Here is an 18,823-nt window from a genome sequence, read left to right as displayed (position 1 = left end):
AATGCAGATTTATGGGAAAGAGAAAGAAGGTAGAGAGACTGGAGCCCTGTTGAGATCAGAGGCGCTAACTGTAAGCAGCATCTATTCTGAGAATTAAAAAAAATCTGTGATTCAGAATGCAGATTGTTAATAAAATGGATTACAAACATTTCTGTGTATGTGACAACATTACCAGTTGATCTGGACAGAAGATCTGGGATCTAATCTAAGATTCTTGAAGAAGGTAGTGAAAAATACAGTAATAAATTGCAAAAAGCAGGATTCCACCAAAAGTACTCTGAGGAGACACAGATCAGAATCTACCTCAACTGTATGATCCTATTGCAAGTTAAAGCTTATGAATCTTTAGAAAAACTGCTTAAATGCTATTATTCTAGCCCTTTTGAATTAAGGTGTTACTGAGTATCTGGAACTATTACAAACAGTAGTCTTAGAATTTAACAGAGATGCCACTGCATGAGAAGTTACGGTTGTTTTTCAAATTGCTGTGGTCATAACAAAAATGAGTGGCTGTTTGAGAATTTTTTTAAGCCCTTGTAAGAGCTGTGTCTTGCAGACAAGGTATATAAATAGTACATGGGGATGTCCATGCGCTGTCCAGGTATCTCATGTAGTGGTAGCTGCCTTTGTAATGCTTCTGGAGGAAGCAGCAGATCTACTTGGGACTTAGTGTCTCCTCCCACAGCCTGAGGCAAATGTGGGGTGTGTTTAGGGGGATGAAGTTTTGTTGTCGATTTTTTTTACTTTCTTATTTGTTTTTGTGGTTTTTGTTTGCTTTTTCTTTTTTGGGGGGGCGAGGGTGTTGTGGGGGAGGTTGGTGGTTTGTCTTTTGTGGAGGTTTTTTCCTATTTTTTAGGTTTGTGGTGGATTTTGGTAATTTTGACGAAACTGTGCCTTAGGCAGATGTGTAGGTTAGTTTTTTAGCATTTCTTTTAGCTGACTGGAGTTGACAACGGGACTCTCCCCACCCTTCCAAGTCTTTTTGCCTTTAGAAGGGCTAGTTTCATAGCACTTGTATACACTTATTCTTAGAACCACCTATTGCAGAGGACCTTCTGATTACAAAACTCCCTTGTGTTACAAAACCGAATGAAACCTATAATGTGTCAGATTCCTCCGTGAAACAAAATAAAGTTACTTACTTTAGTGGAAATAAAGGAAATATTTTTCTGGGGAGCATAATGGAATATGATCAAAATACTGAAACATTTTACTAACCATTTTTACATTAGAATGACCTGTAGTTTTCACAGGTTCAAACTGATGAACATGACTACTGTGTGGCTTTGTGTCCTGATGATTGTTTTAATTTTTATAGCTGAATGTGACATTCCTAAAAATGATTTCTTTCCCTTAGCTTACCTCCAGAAACCTCCCATTATAGATGAATTATTCCTGATTCACACATAATACTTTTTTGTCATCATTATGTTTTTTCAGATGGGCAAGGTGTGGGAAAGAAGGTCCAGACTTCAAGCATGCATCTCTCTTTTAACAGATGTTTCTGAAGCATGTTAAAAGTGCATGGAACAAAATAACTGTGAATTGGTTGCTCTTGTGGAAATGAAGTAATTGAATGTGTAATAGTACATATTAAAGCTATACTTAACTGCTGTTTGAGGGATTTGTTGTTACAAAGTAGCTTTTCAAGAAGTTCTTGACCCTTGTCTGGCAGCAGTAGGAAACTACTTAAATTAATGCCTATCTTCTCAGTTTTGTCATGCTTCCAATTACAGCGTACAGTATACATATCTGGCATCACCAATCCAGTACATTGAGTCTAATGAAAGCAGGTTCTGTTGTCACCTGCCTGTGACCGATAGTCGAAGTGGAGATTACTTGTCACAGTTTTCTTGATAAATTTGTTTTCAAGTGTTTACGAAGAACTAGCCTGTTAAACAGTGGCAGATAGAATTTGAGATTCTTTCACTCAGCGTTCAATTACAATGAAGTGGCAGTGGCTTTTTCCGTGTTCTCTGTGAACTTAATTTTAATACAGCATTCAAGATGTGAAGGATAGCGGTCTGCTATTAACGAGAGCATTGCTTCTGGTTCTACATTTAGGCAAAAATTCAGTGTGATTTTCCAAGTGAAAATAACACCAGCATTTATCATTAATGTTTTCTTGTGCAGATTTCAAGTGGAACCGTTGTTAAAATGAATAAACTGATTGCACTGCTCCATCTAGTTTATTTATTTTTTTTAAGAAAGTCTGATTGTCAGAGCCTTTTTCATGGCTTAAAAGAAAGAAAAAATAGTGTCTGTAGCATTGGAGGTCTGGTTTTGGTGGGGTTTTCTTGTGTGGGAGAAGTTGGATCCCATTGGCATTACTTGAAATGATGTTTTGAGTAAAGAATAAGATAAATAGAACCTCCTTCTTTATTGATGTTGTGAAACAGATTTTCAGGAGAGTCAGAACAACCTTGCTGATTCAGAATAGTCTTCAAATTTTATAGACTTTTTAAAACGGACTCTACATACATACTAACCTTAATGTAGTAAAATACCTCTAAAGCTCTGTAAGGTAGTAGTATTAAGCAAGTTAATACTTTGTAGTATTGATGCTGCTTTTGTTTCCCAGTGGCAAAATAGCTGGTTATCTCAGGTTCTGGCTCTGCTAGCAAGTTGCGCAGCCAAGAGGAGCAGATTTACAGAGTGAAGGGGTTGCTGAAGGCCCAGTGTCTGCACTGTATTTTATGCTTGGGACTAGATTTAATCAAGTCCCATGAGCTTGAATGACTGTTGACAGTGGGAAGTTACTAGGTATTGCTAAAAGTTCCCAGATGTGAACTAAAGCTCACTGGATGAAGATGATCAGGACACTTCAAAAGCACCCACCTGACCAAATTCTAATGCTAATTTAGTATTGACCCTCAGTTGTGGTGTAGTAAGTGTGTGTGGCCATGGTTACAGTGATCCATGTGATGCTTTCCAGGTATGAGGAGAATTAGAGCTGCGTGTTAATCTAATCTGAGGGCAAGTTAAACAATTGACATCTTTCACAGGTAAACTAATGGCATTGTCCTTTCTTGAGGATTTCATTAAACTGTTCTGAAAATGTTGTTAATCCTTGATACTGTAACTTGTCCCACCAATGCTTGGCAAAATTTGGTTTCATAGCAAGTTTTGCTTCAAGCTTGCAGCTTTGTTCTAGAATGTAATAAAATGGAGGGAAGTTTTCCTTGTTCTTAAGCTGAGTAACTAGAGCTTTTGAGCTTGGCTTGTCAGCATAATCTATGTTTGAGGAGTTTAAAGAACAGTCATTATAATATTTCATTTGAAAGGTTAAAAAGAAGATGGCAGCGATGAGTTCAGAAGTCATTCTTCTGTCACTAGTTTTGTAAAAATTCCCCAGTCTTTGGTTTAGAGGGTATTATAAACATTTTGACATGAGGCACTGGAAGACTGCATTTTTTTAGTTTTGTAAGTAAGCAAATTTTTGGCAGCTGTACTTTTGTCATTCTGATCCTTGTAAGTTCTGAGTTGGTAATAGATGTCATAGGCTTTTGATCGTGGGGTAGGTGTCCCATGTTTAGCAGCCTAAAAGATTTATCAGACTCCTCTTTTACAGCTATTTTATCTGAATCTTTTCACTGAGAAATTGTATATAGGGATATAGATGTTAGAAACAGTTTGGTAGACATTGGAACATTTATTGGTTGCTAATGAATCTACTCCTGTGTCAAGTTTTTTCCTACAGTGTTGTTATGCGAAGGGTCTAAACAGTGGAAACTTGTTTGTCACTGGGGTATTGGTAATTTGTTGTTTTATAGAGGTTAAATCAAATTGCAGCGTTATTATGTTTTTCATTAGGACGATAACCAATTAGTAGATAGAAATTGGTCTGGCATCTCTTGTCATCAGATGTGTTTTATTTTCAGAAGGATTACACACACATATTTATTTTTTTAATGCAGTTTAACTTTGTAAAACTAGTATAATGTGATCTGAAGGTTCTGTCTGAGGTGGCAAAGGTTTTAGTACAATGAATGCTGATCTGTAACTATGGCTTCAACTTAGTTCAGGCTACTTTTACAGTGATACATTAGTATTTTATTATAATTGAAATACTTTGGGAGTACTATTGGATTAAAGCTAAGTTCAGTATTGAGGCAGTATGCTTTTAAAACAGGGAAACTGTAAGCAAATGTCCTCTTTCTCCTTATCGGTGTTTGCATGCATACTTAAAGACTAATGGGAAAAGCAATCCTCCTCACGTTCTGGGATCATCAGCCACAGCCAGATTGTAGGTAGATTTCCTTTAACTTGGAGTGATGTGTGTGTAGTTATTGTCATTATTTTGACTGTATAATTGTTACTTCAGAAAGGCATAGGACACCAAGAAATGCAGTGGAAGTGTCTTCCTGAATGTGGATTTTAATAAGAAGAAACCTTTTACTGTAGTCAGCAACACTAAATTTATGTAGCTAGGAAAAAAAAAAAGTTTCTTCTGCAAGGGTAATGGCAATGTTCACTCCTGTGTCTTGTTGGTGATGAATAATTTTGTTACTCCTTTTGATACAAGCCCCTCAGTCTTTTATGATTTTTGGAGATAACTTTCAAAGCAAAACCATCCCAATAGGCATATTTGGTTGGAAAAATAGGAGGGGAAAAAAAAAGAGGGTGAGGGCAGAAGCAAAACCCCAACAAGTTATTTCAAAACTTATGTTATTGAGGAATCTGTTGATACGTCAAAAAGGCTTTTTTTCTGAGCTGTAATTTACTCCAGAATAAATGAGAACGAACTAAGTATAAATATGGCATAGCACATATTATGCTGCTGTTGTCGTGGTTTTTCTGTTTTACTGTTTTATACTGTCTTTTAAATGAAATGTTCTTCTGTATATAATGTCAATTAATGTTTAATTACACTTCTAAGGTAAAAAACCCAACCAGACAAAACCTGAACTGCTGGGTATGACTGGAAGATGGAAACAGTGTTGCTGTTCTTGGCCTGTTGTGACAGGCTTTGTATTTTTTTCTTTGTGCCTGGTTCAAACAGGCTTTTAGCTTCTCCTTTCCCTTATGTATGCAGCAGCGGGTTAGACTCCCCTAAGGAAAATTAGCAGGCTCCTGTCATACTGCTCTGGAGCATGACAGCACAAACTTTTAGAAGAGACTGTCACATTCCATGTGGAACCTGTATACAGACACATGTATATCTTCATAAATTAATCTCTCTTAAACTATTAGGAGATATTTTCTGCATCATGGCTGTTATTTCTAGGAAGTGGTTTATTTCCAGTGGAAATACGGGCACTAATTTGGTTTCTCTTTGTGCTGCCAGAGGATGCATGTAATAATTAAGGCAAATTTCTCCACACACCTGTGTGCCAGCATGGTAGTGAGTTGCCAAGCTGCATCTCCTCAGATGAACTTTCATTTGTCTTCCCACCTTGTTTGTCATCTGGCAAAAACTAACAAGACAAAGAACCCATTTCTTATTTTCTGTTTTCCCGTTTATAACTTAAAAAGTGAGCAAGGTGTAGTTGCATAATTCACAATGCGTTAATATGACATGTTATTTTTTTTCCTAAAACTTTAGATGTTTAATAGACTTTTAACTTTTTGTCATTCAGGACGGTGATGAGTCCTCTCCAATTTTAACAAGTTCTGAAATTGTTAAGATTCCAGATCCCCAGATGTCTATGGTAAGCATGCTCCATGTAATGCAATTTGTATTATAGTGTTTTTTGTTGAAGTTTCCCTAAATGCAGATGAAAGCTTGCCTATATTGCTGTCTTCAGTATTTTAAAATTCCAGTGGAAAGATGTATTTGACCACTTGAGAAATGTCAGTGGGTTTGAATTTTAAAGTTGTTTTTCTGAAGTTGCTAGATTAAAATAGAAGAATTGATTTCATGTTTACATTCATCTCTTCCTTTCCATATCTAATGTGCTTGCTTCTGAGATGTAGGGAAGCCAGGAGGGGGAACTGTTGGCAAAAGAGGTCAGAGGGTGGGAATAAAGGTAAGAGGGAGTTGAAAAAGAGAGATTTAGAGGATGGTGCAGTAACTCTTGGTCACTTTGTTAAAATATTTTCTCCCTACACTCTCTTGTATGTTGTTTTCCATGTAGACAGTGCCTAAGTACAGTTCTAGAAAAGATTTCCATTATTGTGGATGCCAATTCAGTGGGACTGGTATTGGCAGCTTTGGGAACCTTAATGTAAGTGGGCTTCTACTGGCGACACTGTTTGAGCACTGTGTAATCTAACACTGCAAGAGCAAGTCTGACTGCTGAAAACTGCCTTGGCTGCTGAAATCTTGTTGACACTGTGGCTCCTATTGTGGCTCCTACTGTTGCTAACATAATATTAAGACTGGGAAAACTTTTTGAGATGTTTTTCTTGCATACAAAGCTTTATACTGCAAACATAATCTTAAGTAATGTTTATAAAGTGGCTAGCACGTAAGTACTGAGAAATCATGGATGTGTTGACTGAAACGCTTACATTTTGCAGCAATTCACCAAAAGGCAAAGCAGGGTTTGTAAATTTTGTGAAGTAAGAAACCAAACCAAAACCTCAAAATTCCGAACAACCCTCCTCATATTATTGAAGATTTTTCTAAAATAACCACAAAAAAACCAATCCAGAAGACACCGTAGTTTTAGACGTGATTTTAATTACCATGCATTTTTCAAGATACTGATAAGTCTTTGCTAGATGGTTTCATTTCAGTAGTAATTTTCTTTGGAGTTTGAGCATTTCTAAGTGCTAACTTGCCCTCTGCATTTAGGAGAACTTAGTAGAAAGCAAACATCACAAGCTTGCTCGAAGTTTAAGGAGTGGACCTTCTGACCATGATCTGAAGCCTAATGCAGCTACGCGAGATCAGCTTAATGTAAGTCAGTCATATGAAGGCTAAATTAAATTTTATTAGGTAGGTTGTCTTAATATATGGTGAAAATTTAAGGAAAATACAGTTCGTTTCAGTTTATAGAAAGTTACTAATGAAGAAATGTTGTAATCAACCACATAACCATTGTTATGCATCTCCATGATAGCATGAGAACTTTGCACAGTTGGAAAGATATTTTTTTTCCCCCTAGCTAATTTTGTGTGCTGTTAGTGTTGTGCTTTGTCACAGTGTAGTCTGTTAACATGTTGATTATGCCTGTTCATGCTTTTCAACTCACTTTCTGACTATGTATCTAATAGATCATAGTGAGTTACCCACCAACAAAGCAGCTAACGTACGAGGAACAAGATCTAGTCTGGAAATTCAGATATTACCTTACTAATCAGGAGAAGGTAAGTTGAATGATTTGAGTGGACTTATTTTTGCAAGAGGTGCTTCATCGGGCGCTTGTTCTACAACATCCTGTCTGTACAGAGATACAGAGCTTCAGTGTCTTAGAAGCTAGTCAAGATTATTTTAAACTTATGTTACTGTTCTAAAAATTAGTGACTGTTTTTTCCTCTTAAATCATGTGAACTGGCTGTTACTACAGGAGTCTTTCTACAAATACTGGCTGTCAGCTTAAAATACCAGTATTGCCAATGTTGTCTTCAGCAAAGAAAAATGAGAGAAGCTTCTTCACCCGTTTTAGACGAGGGATAGCATTACCAGGATAAGTAGCACCACACCAAAAGCCCAAGTAAATTGAGTAAATAATTCCCCAGCAACAGGCATTTTTTATGTAGTGGTAATTGTGGTAGAGCAGTAACCGCTGGCTTTACATTTTACTTAGAAGACAACTTCGCTGCAGGTTTTCTGGGACATGTTAAAACAATCCAGTATTGTATTGCCACTTAAATCAATAAGGCCTCCCAGGTCTGTGTTTATGTATGTATAGTCTGAATCTAGTTCTAAGTAAAGTGAAACACTTAATGTCTGAAATAATTCTTTCAGCTTGGATTTTCACTGATGAATTGTCCAATCTCTTTCTGTTTAGGCCTTGACAAAATTCTTAAAATGTGTCAACTGGGACCTACCACAAGAGGCAAAGCAAGCACTGGAGCTATTGGGCAAATGGAAGCCCATGGATGTGGAAGACTCTCTAGAACTTCTGTCGTCTCACTTCACCAACCCAACAGTTCGGTGCTATGCCGTCGCCAGGCTTCAGCAGGCTGATGATGAGGTATTCATTGGTCTGTGGGTACATGTGAAGTTAGCTGGTGTCACAATTTTTAGTCTCATTGAGTACTTTTGAAATGTTTGCTATTTTTTAAGACATTTAAGTGAGTAACACTGATGGAATAAAAAATTATCACTATGATGCTATGTACTAGAAGTTCTTTATGGAGCAAAGTCTTCATGTTATTAAATGGCCCTCATTGATAATTGCTTTAGTGTGACCAGCCAGTGATAGCTGGTTTTGACAAAGTAAACCAACCCTATATTCTTCCCAGAAACCAGTGATAAATTTGGAATGGTAACCTCCATAAAAGTGCTCTGAACTTAAATAGTCTTCTAAAAGATTTTCAGCAAATCCGCCTGGTAAATTGAAGCAGTATATCATCATACTAAAGAAAGTGAGTAGAAAAGCATCGGTGGAAATAAGGTGTTTCTAATTGTATACTGATGAGAATATGATGAGCTGTGATTTATGAGTGGAACCCACTTATTAGATGCTAATCTGTTAAATTTTAATTATTTATTTTCTTTTGACAGTAAAAAAAAACCCCAACTTTGAATGCATTTCCGTAACTCTTGAATCCTTGGCAATCAATAGAGTTTAAAATAGGGAGCATAAAAATATATCAAAGTTTTGCAAGCCTACCTCAATAGACAAGGTCATACTACTTTGACTTTAAAAATGTACCTTTTATAAAACATTTGAAGGGAACTAAACAGAACAAAATGAATAGTCGAGGGAATAACTTCATTACAAACAGCAAGTGAATAAAATTCTATTCTTCGATCTAAAATAGATGAGATGTGGGTTTCAAGGATCCCCAGCTACACAAGGTATTAAAAAATCCCCAAAACTTCATAAGAGAGATGAGAATATGAATTACTGGTACCATGGTCTAGATTTTATGCTTGAATTTTCTTCTTGGAGCGACAAACTTAAGGGTTTATGTTGTGGACACTGGAAGCAAGTAGGGCAGCTTAACTAAAGAGAACTTTCATAATCGCATTTGAATTTTTACTTAATTAGCACTTACTACCTTTGAGTAACAAAAAAGTAGTAGTGTAGTAATTCAGTATTTTTTGGGAGTCAAAATCCATCCTACATGAATTTTTCTACTGTATATTGCTTGCTAGAGAGACCCCAATTCCTGGTCTCTAGGTCACTGTATTGTAGGTCACTAAACCCTAAGTTTTTCTATCAATTAGAATTTTCAAAACATGGTTTTCATATGGTCCTAGCCAGCTTTAACTGACCCCCTCAACTGATTTTGTGTTGGTTTTTGCTTTGTTTATTTTGTTTGCTTTTTTTTTCCTTCCTGAGGATTTGCTGATGTATCTGCTACAGTTAGTCCAGGCACTCAAATATGAAAACTTTGATGACATAAAGAATGGACTGGAACCTAGCAAGAGGGACTGTCAAGGTTCGATGTCAGAAAGCATGACAACATCTGGAACTAATGGTGCTGAAATAGATAGGTAAGAAGCTTAGATTTCCAGTAGAAAGGCAGAAACATGTAACATTTTAAGCTCTCAAATTCTTTCTCCTTTTTAGTAACCATTGCATATGCAGCATCCTATTTTATAATCCCAAGTGGTGACATAAAATTAAAAAATTAACCCTTGAGGTTTCATGGAATCTATTTCCTGACTACAGATAGTTAGAGCAAACATTCTTAATCTTGAAGTTGTGGCCTTGACCTTACTGCATGAAAGGAAGACAACTTTTGGAGAACACAGGAAAAACACTGGCATTGCTTCTTTCTGTCCTTGCAAAAGTTAGGATGTCTTCACTGAAATTGTATGAGGCTCCACTTCCAAATTCATCAAATAATATGGATCTAAAAGTCCAGTCAGTCTGAAATGGAAATAGATTTCTTCCTGCTCCTGCAAAAGAAGGTGTAGAGAGAGTTCTGTGCATGTAAAAGAGCTGACGGAGCACAATTTTTATTCTTGCAGGAATCCAAAAGAAAGACTGAAGTATCTAATTAATACAGTATTGAGCAAAGTGTAAACAAACCTGGTTAACTGAAGTCTCCTGTGAATATTCAATACACATTTCCAGGATTTTTAGTTTTAAGCTTCAGTGTTTAATCACTTGTATCATTAGGGTTTATTTTAGTATTACAAGTGTATTGCTTCTATTGATCTTGCTAGTAAGCTGTAGAGTGGGTGTCCTGGCATGTATGGTGTATTTGAGGCTGCAGCAACACTTAGACATTAGTAGAGCTGTCTGATTACTTCCTTTCAGGTAAATTTACTGTCTGATAATTTCTTCTTGCAAGCATTGGGTTTGTCTACTGTTATGTGTAATTGCATTACAGAGATGAGTGCTTGCAGGTGTTGTGTAGTAGCAAATTCATCTTAATAACACTTAAAAAAGCTTATCCTGAAAACGCATATTTGCTAAGTTCCCATCTATGTCTGCTTGTTTTTTGTGGAAGATGAAACAAAATGCTGAGTTTGGTGTAAGCGAATGTCCTTCACACCCATAAACTATGTGGCTATCAAGGCACAGATTTTTGCCATTTTTAGGAACTACAGCTGTCAAAATTGCTGTTCATGCAGTTTGTTCTGAAACAGAATTGAGATACTATCTTCAAAGATACTTCTAGTTTTCTGAATTTATTATGTTGTAGAAATGAAATGCATTGCTATTTTCATGCATGCCCCCTTCCCCTCAAGCAAGAGCTTTGAATCATGCCAGTTACATGTTTTCCTTTATGTAGTTCCCAGATCATGAGTCCTATTCCACCTGTTTCCTCACTGCCTCTTACTTCTAAGACAAAGGAGCTTGCAGACAATGAAAACCTTGATGTAAGTCAAAGGCTTTACCTTCTGTTTTTCATACATTTTTTTTTTTAGTGACCTGGTACTGGTTTTAGTTTTTGTTTGTGACTATTTTAAATCTTTGTACTGTATCTTGCTGAATGAAGAATATAAATGTAAACTAAACATTAAGAAAATAACAATAGCTTATCTGCATTTTTGTTTACAGATTTTTTTCAGATTTTTTACAGATTTTTGCAGATAATTTATGTAGACGGTCAGACTCTCCAAAACTGGGTGACTGGGCATTGAATTGTTCATAAAATTACAGTACTCTCCTTTAAAGGAGAAAACCACTGCAAAGGCTATCCACATAGTCATTAGATATTGAGAGTTGCATGTGTTTGAGGTATTTTAAAGCAGGTTTTTTGATGGAAAACAGTTACCCAAATGTTTTAGTCTCTGCAGACTGTTCTTCCTGTAGCCATTCTTTGGTGTTGGTGTCATCTTCTTTGAACCTAAGTGAAATGCTATGTTGGTTTGCATCTGCCAAGGATTATGTTCAATTTATACCACAAGTAGAAGAGTAGTAATAAGAATGGGACTGCAGGCAAGGAAAGATAGAAGGTGTAGACAGTTTGAGGGAATCGGATTTTAATCTGTTGTGCAGTTAATTGTTCTTTGTGCTGAAGATCAATTCCCTGTTATTAATCTTCCTTTTTGAGTCTCAGTACTGCATAGAAAATAAGCCTCAACTTGAGCATGTTGGTGAAGGTACACAGATTTCTTGTTAGGGAAAATCCTAAACCTTGAAAAAGCAGCTACATGGTGTGTATCTTCTACAGATTTTTTTTTTTTTTTTAATGTAGAATTTAAAGAGGTTCAGATCTTCTGGATGCAAAACAGGGTAGCAAATCCCTTTCAGGGTTGACTCGCAGCGGGAGAAAATTGCATAGGAGGAGAGTGTAAGATACTGTAAATATAAACTATATTAAAGGTCTGTTGTTGGAAAACATCATGTACTTTTGACATGTTGGTAAATGTAATACTGTAATAGCATGCCTTTTTTTATATGTAGTGTTGTTGCTGGATTTGGAGAAATATGAAAACTATTATGATTAAATATTAGGTTGGATTTGAGTCACATTTTAGAGGAGAATATATCTCTCAAAATTTCTTGCATTTATGTGGGCTGTTTCCTTAAATTCGTGTGTCTCTCAACTGTTTATAGACTCCTTTATAATTTAATTTTGTTCTTCTTAAATCCCTTCCAGCAAGATCTTTGCACTTTCTTGATATCACGAGCATGCAAAAATTCCATGTTGGCAAACTACTTGTATTGGTATGTTATAAACTGTTTATTCATACTGTATCAATGTGTAATTGAAATCAAAGCTATAATGCCCAGAAGGATGCACAGCAAAAGATGACCTGTCTTTAGAACTTCAGAATTTAGTTTTCTTACAGAATGGAGTAGTAGATTTAAAACAGTATGTGCTTGAACAGAATAATTAGTAAAAGGAGGGTGCTGGTTTTTAGTGTTTTACCATTAGAGAAAGGAAGTAGATTTGTAGGGCATTCAGTACAGTGTTACAAAAAAAAAAAAAAAAAAGGCCAATTATAATTTATAGGTTGCCATTCAAATTGTTTATGGTGGTGGGGAGGAGATAAAGTTCATCTTCTGCTCTGCTTTTCTGTTTGGTTTGTGTTTATAATTTTTGACAGTGTTGGCTAGAATATTTAAGCACTTTATTAATCAATAGTGTACTTTATGAAAGTTCATAAAGCACTAATTTTTTTGTGCTAACCTAATTATTTTTCCTGATTCCGTTTCTGGTTATCTTATGATCACAAACACACATCATTGCAGATGTGTGCTTTATTAGGGGGAACTTCAGTTGTGTGTGAACTCTTAATTTATCTAGATAGTGGAGAGGTAAGATTACTTAGTTAAGTGGTTTAAAAATTAAATTAGATGTCTAAATTAGTCATCTGCATGCCTTCTGAGTAAGCAGTTGCATATAGGAATTATTTCATTTGAAGAAAGCTGAGATGAATAGAGCTGTACTTTGTGAAAGTGTGTTTATGTGTATATATTAATGTACATATATATGCATATACACAACACATACAGCTGTTTACTTACGTATACACATATTCTAAAATGGAGAGATTAGGTGCCTTTTATGTGGCTAAACTTAAGTCAGTTCTTATTTGCATCCTTTGTAGATGCATCTCATTTAAAATAACTAGTAAACATGATCCTATGTTAATATGCTATGAATATTAACCACTGATAAGTCATGAATTTGGAATGGAACGTTCTATGTGATGTAAATCTGCCAAACTGTTCCTATAAAATTCTTAAAAGAATCTTAAACCTATCCTGAGAATGATTCTATTTGTAAATGTCTCAAAGTTTATTTCATTGCTTTTTCAGTAGCTTGAATTTAAGATGTTTAAAGTGCATGAGAACTACAGCTCATGAGTGTACATAACTTCCGTCACAGTAGTCAACGATAATGTTTGGCTTCAGGAAAAAGTACTATTAAATTTAAATTAATAAAGTAATTGTGGGCTGAATCGATATGGGTAGAAGCCAAATTCTTGACCTAATCAAATATTCTCTATTAAGACAAGTGTTAGTAGGTTAGCTTATTTCTATCACATTGATAGAAACTGTGCACTTCTATTTCGGCAACATCTCAGGCATTCAGTCTATAGAAAGTTCAAACATCCAGAAGTTTTTGTCTTATGACTTAAAAAACACCACAGACAAAGCAACCAAAAATAACAAACAAAAACCCCACCAAATGAAAACCCCCAGTCAATTTATTCTTTTTCTTTACAGACATCTCAATTTCTTAGTGACAAAATACAAATGTTGCAGCCACTGTTTGAGCTGACGTACCCATAAATCCTCTTGACTGCTGATCGATTGCTTGTTTCAACTATCCGGACACAGCATGCACCTAAAATAATCAATGGAAAAAGTCCAATAACCCTTGAAAATCAAACCTTCTGCTCAGTCCCATGTCACTGTAAAGCTCTCCTATCCTTATACTGTAACAGTGGCTACAGAAGTCAGTGCTGCTGCTTTTTCTGTCTCTTTGGATGTATGAGACACGTATCCCAAGTATGAGGCATTACTCTTACTCCTTTGTTGCAAGATAGCTCAGAGAAACCTTTTAACAAATGAAGATGAAAATGGCATGTTTCCATTCATTACTTCCTGTTTTCCTTGAAGTTTTGGTGCGCAAATTTTGTAAATATGGACTTATTTTTATACACACATAACTGCAATCTAATTTTGTCATTTTAGTGAGGGAACAGTGTAGAACAATATATTAACAAAGTCCTAGAAGTAATCTTTAGTTATAGAATCATTGATATAAGTGTCATGGCATGTTACATGTGCCTTATTTATAGTATGTTACTTATAAACAAGACTATTTATATATATTTATAACTTAAATTTATTTATAAATAAGACTAGTCAAATTTGATCAGCTGCAAATGATAGACCTCTAGTCTTGTCCCATAATCATTTAGTTGTGAAGAGATTCTACAGAAGAGAAGGGGTAATTCTAGCTGTCAGCATAAAGTCCAAGTCTGTGTGTTTGAATATGTAGTCACTTTTGAATCTAAATACAGTGTTTGAGAATCAACTTGACTTGCTAATTTCTTACTTTTTTTTTTTTTATATAGTGGGTTTATTTGTTTTTTTCTGGGTAGTAATAGGAGATATATTGATCAACAGAAAGACAGCCCTCTGTGGATAGCTGCTTTTTATTTGACTGTGAGTAGAAATAAGCACAAAAGCATTCCAAACAACTGCTTATCATATCAAAATAAATTTTCAGTATAACTGTCCCAAATTGTACTGTTTAAATATCATGCCCAAATCATAATTTTAGAAATGAAAAATTATTTTGGGATGTAGACTTTGCAGAGCTACTTCAGGACCAATATTGTCTCTTCCACCATCGCTAATGGTAAAACAGGAAGCAGGTGGGAAGAGATTCTTCTTGTTTTTACAAGTATTCTTGTATAGCAAGTTCGCAGCCACTGCATTATGTAGAAGGTGGTAGCACAGTGGAATGCCTGCTCCTCCCATGTGTACTGCTGGGTTGGAGTTTGTTCTTGTGATCTGGACTTCTGACTTGGCCTGTTTGAAGGATGCCACTTCACTGTAAGTGAAAGACCTCAGAAACTTTGATAGGCTCTCCTGATCCAGGTGGGAATTGGTGACTGCATTGAGAGTTCACCTGTTGGTTGAGATACAGATCTATTCAAAGAGGGACTTTTAGTTCCAGGCCTTTAATACAGGGCTGATGTATCTCACTCAAACTGTGTAGCACCGGGATACAGCATAACTTGGGTTGTTTTTATTCTGCAGGTATGTAATAGTGGAGTGTGAAGACCAAGACACTCAGCAGAGGGACCCAAAGACTCACGAAATGTACTTAAATGTGATGAGAAGATTTAGTCAGGCTTTGCTGAAGGTAATGTCTGTATGCAAGGAAATACATAGTGGTTTGGGATAGTAATTCTTTAAAAAGGCACAGGTGCATAGGAAGATGACAGCTTTTTCTGTCCTATGTATTGAAATTTGAAAGCTTCTACTGCTTGAATTTGAGTTTGTAGTAAACCAGAGAAATTACTGAAAAAGAAAACAAGCATTGAGAACTTTTCTCTTGTTTTATTGCTTGTTCCTGGTTGTAACATGCTGGAACTAAAATTATCTGCCTTGTGTACGGAGTCTTTTTTATTTACTATTTCTTTATTGGAAGTACTTGTCCTTACGGTAAAAATTGAGACGAGACCGATCTTCTGGATTCACAAAAAGTGCGGTTCTGTTTATCGGCAGCAGAGGGTGCTAGAGCAGCAGTAAAAAAAAAAAACACCAGAAAACGTGTATTGCAAGCTCTAACTTATAGCAGATGTACAGTCTTTCCTGATTTTCGTGTATCTCACACTGTATTAATTCTGATTTTAGGTATGTTATTCAAATATGACTCTTATGCTTAATAAGAATATTTCTTGTGCTTATCCTTACTAACTTATTTTGGCTGTGTGAATAGGTTTGTCATGCATGACTGTTCCTCACTGAAATTGTTGATGCAAATTGAAGTGTACTGGTAGGTCAGATAATTGATTGCCAGCTACAGTGATTCTGATAGCATTTTACAGAAAATACCTTTCAAATTGACAGGAAATTGATCATTATTCACTTACCTCTTAGAAGCCCAAAGGTCTAAGCATAAAGGAATAATTTCTAGGTAAAATAATTACAGAACAAAGAACTAATTCTGTTTCTTTTAATTCATTTAGGGTGATAAGTCTGTCAGAGTTATGCGTTCATTGTTGGCAGCCCAGCAGACATTTGTAGATCGGCTGGTTCACGTAATGAAAGCAGTGCAGCGTGAAAGTGGGAACCGTAAGAAAAAGGTAACTAAAGGATTGGGAAACTTATCTCTGGCTAGAATTTGACAATAGGAATGTTAGTTTTCCACTAAAAGTTCTTAGCACTGAGACTTACAACAGATGTCTATCTGTTCTGTAATAATTTTAGCCAAGTCTAAACAAACTTTGGAAAAGTTTAGATGGGTCAAAGTTTCAAGGTGTTCTGAAAGGTTGTAGATGGTAAACAGAAGAGACCATTGAGAAAAATCTTGCAGTATTTTAACAAAAAGAAGATATGAGAATAGTTGATGATGTAACAGTGACTAAGTTGTGGGCGACATAGAAAGGTAGCAGAGGTCATTATGGTGTGAGAATTAAGCCAGGGTAGATAATGAAGTTTGGCTAGCAGCAACATCTTATTTTTTGCAAGCACAACAAAACTGTTCTTTTATAAGGTATGTGTTTAGCAGAACTTTGCCTTCTGTTGCATGTTCAGGAAAATTATTTCCATCATGGGTGCATTTTAAAAAGCTTTGTCCTTAGGATATTTTAGGTGAACTTGACAGATGGGTATGCGGAGAAAGCAAGAACGCCAAAGGGGATTTCTGTTCATGTATTTTCCTCTGACACACATCAGTATTTTCAAACATGGATTTTTCAATGTAATGACTTTTGTCACCTTCTTTCTTTAAATCGGGGGGTGCGTGTGTGTATTTGCGCAGGAAAATGAAGCTTCAGTGTTGCATAATTTTTATGAAATTTTGTGAATGTTCTATATATCAGTAAAAAGGTACAATCACTAAAAGAGGAGGAGGGTTTTTCAATTCAGAAGAGTATATTTCCTGCTTGCACAACACATTGTTAGCGTTGTGACATACATATTTTTATACCTGCCATGATATTTCTGTAAAACTAAGGAATGCATGGCTTTCATTTTGGGATTAAAATCTAGCTATCAGCAATTGACTGCTAGAACTATTACTAGCAGTAGTGGGCTACCTTGCTGTGAGTTTATGCCTCTTACATTCAGTAGGAGAAAAGACGAGAGACTTTTATGTGTTCAACATTTATTATGTAGGATATCAAGTGTAAAGTACTAGAAAATTGACTGGTATTGTGTTTCTGGTAACTACAGATGTAGGAATGTAGAGGAAGCCCTGAAATCAGACCTGTGCAAGCTGTTGGCAATTTGGTTCATTGGTGGTAGGGGATTTCCTTCAGTTCAGGGATTATAAAGGATCAGAGATAAAAGACTTGAATCAAGTTTCTGAAACAGAGCTAACATTTGATACTAGTATGGAAAACGTAATTCTGCTACTTGTGCAGGCAATTTAGAAATAAATTTTTATAAGACTTACACCTGGCACTTACAAAATTGCTTGAATATACTCATACTAGGTGGAATATGTGCTTCCTTATTCAGGTTACTGCATAAAGAGAAATTTTGATTTCACTGGATTCTAAGAGCAAAACCTTGATTCTTTGGAAGAGTAAAGAATTGAATAAATTGGATACTTATTATTAATACGTCCTTTGTTAAGAGACTTTTCAACTGTTGCTATATGCCTAGTAGGTGGTTTGTTTGGTGTTTTAAATAAATTTTTATTCTTTCAGAATGAGAGGCTTCAGGCATTGTTAGCAGATAATGAAAAGATGAATTTAGCAGATATGGAACTTATTCCACTTCCTCTGGAACCACAGGTGAAAATTAAAGGGATAATCCCTGAAAAAGCCACACTCTTCAAGGTAAATGACGTCTTCTGAACAGCTGAAATACACATTTTATGAGTGCTAAGCTTAAAGTAATCAACTGAAAGATTTAAAGAGGCTGACATAGTTGAGGCTAATAAACAGTCAACATACTGTTGAAAAGGCTGGGGTTATTTTGCTTCCTTTTCTACTTGGACTGTAAGTTATTGCCTGGAATGTAAGTTATTGCCAGTATCTAGTGATGTAGGACCTCTTCATAAATTTACTTTCAACTCATAGGTGACTGTGATGTAATTTTAAGATGGCCAAAGTGTGCTTTACAAGTCAGGCCTGTATCTAGTAGGCATCCTCTGCCAGTTAAAAAATGTGCAAGCTGCTGTGATGACCAGTGTTAATCCGTCACCTCTACTAGGTCATAAATTTATTATGCCCAGTATGGTCGAACTGTGACAGGCTACTTGTTGACTGTGATATAATTTGTATTTACTTAAAATCAGAGATTCTATCATAACATCTCTTGGTTTTTCAGCTTTGGCTTGCTTCTTTATATACCAGTTAGTCTCTTAGAAGAGTACACTTTTTCAGTTGCATGGTCTTGCACCTCAGGTTGGAGGCAACGTTGGAAAGATCTTATCATGAAAACAAGGTTTTGCAAATGTCAGTCAGCTTTTAGCAGGAATGTAATTTAAGGGTTGGGGGAAGAATGTTGACAAAAAGACTGCTGGAACAAAACCTAAATATTACCTACCAAGAATAATACCTTGACTTGAAACATTCACTGCATGTGAAAATCTAATGTAACTGCTCAAATACCAAACTCTGTATCATTGCTTTTTTTTGTTGTTGTTGTTAATTTGGTTT

The 18,823-nt window shown here is 35.9% G+C and overlaps 1 protein-coding gene across 4 annotated transcripts in view; it reads left to right on the top strand.

Annotated features, from left to right (window-relative positions):
• Positions 1-18,823, top strand: part of PIK3C3 (phosphatidylinositol 3-kinase catalytic subunit type 3) — an 82,234-nt gene that overhangs the window by 15,485 nt on the left and 47,926 nt on the right. For 3 of the 4 annotated variants that reach the window (XR_013924702.1, XM_080370919.1, XM_080370917.1), the window contains exons 7-17: positions 5,580-5,651; positions 6,078-6,167; positions 6,740-6,844; positions 7,162-7,254; positions 7,899-8,084; positions 9,402-9,556; positions 10,807-10,894; positions 12,121-12,188; positions 15,246-15,351; positions 16,181-16,297; positions 17,867-17,998. Coding sequence is in view for 3 of the 4 variants with exons in the window: in XM_080370919.1 (XP_080227045.1) it covers positions 5,580-5,651; positions 6,078-6,167; positions 6,740-6,844; positions 7,162-7,254; positions 7,899-8,084; positions 9,402-9,556; positions 10,807-10,894; positions 12,121-12,188; positions 15,246-15,351; positions 16,181-16,297; positions 17,867-17,998 (1,212 nt within the window). In the remaining variant the exon portion in view is untranslated. The remainder of the gene's footprint in view (positions 1-5,579; positions 5,652-6,077; positions 6,168-6,739; positions 6,845-7,161; positions 7,255-7,898; positions 8,085-9,401; positions 9,557-10,806; positions 10,895-12,120; positions 12,189-15,245; positions 15,352-16,180; positions 16,298-17,866; positions 17,999-18,823) is intronic. The other variant, XM_080370918.1, reaches the window with a different exon arrangement.

The sequence above is a fragment of the Falco punctatus genome, assembly GCF_963210335.1.
Source record: "Falco punctatus genome assembly, chromosome: Z".
Classification (NCBI taxonomy): domain Eukaryota; kingdom Metazoa; phylum Chordata; class Aves; order Falconiformes; family Falconidae; genus Falco; species Falco punctatus.
The sequence above is the reverse complement of the archived record's forward strand: the minus strand, read 5'-3'. Positions and strand labels throughout refer to the sequence as shown.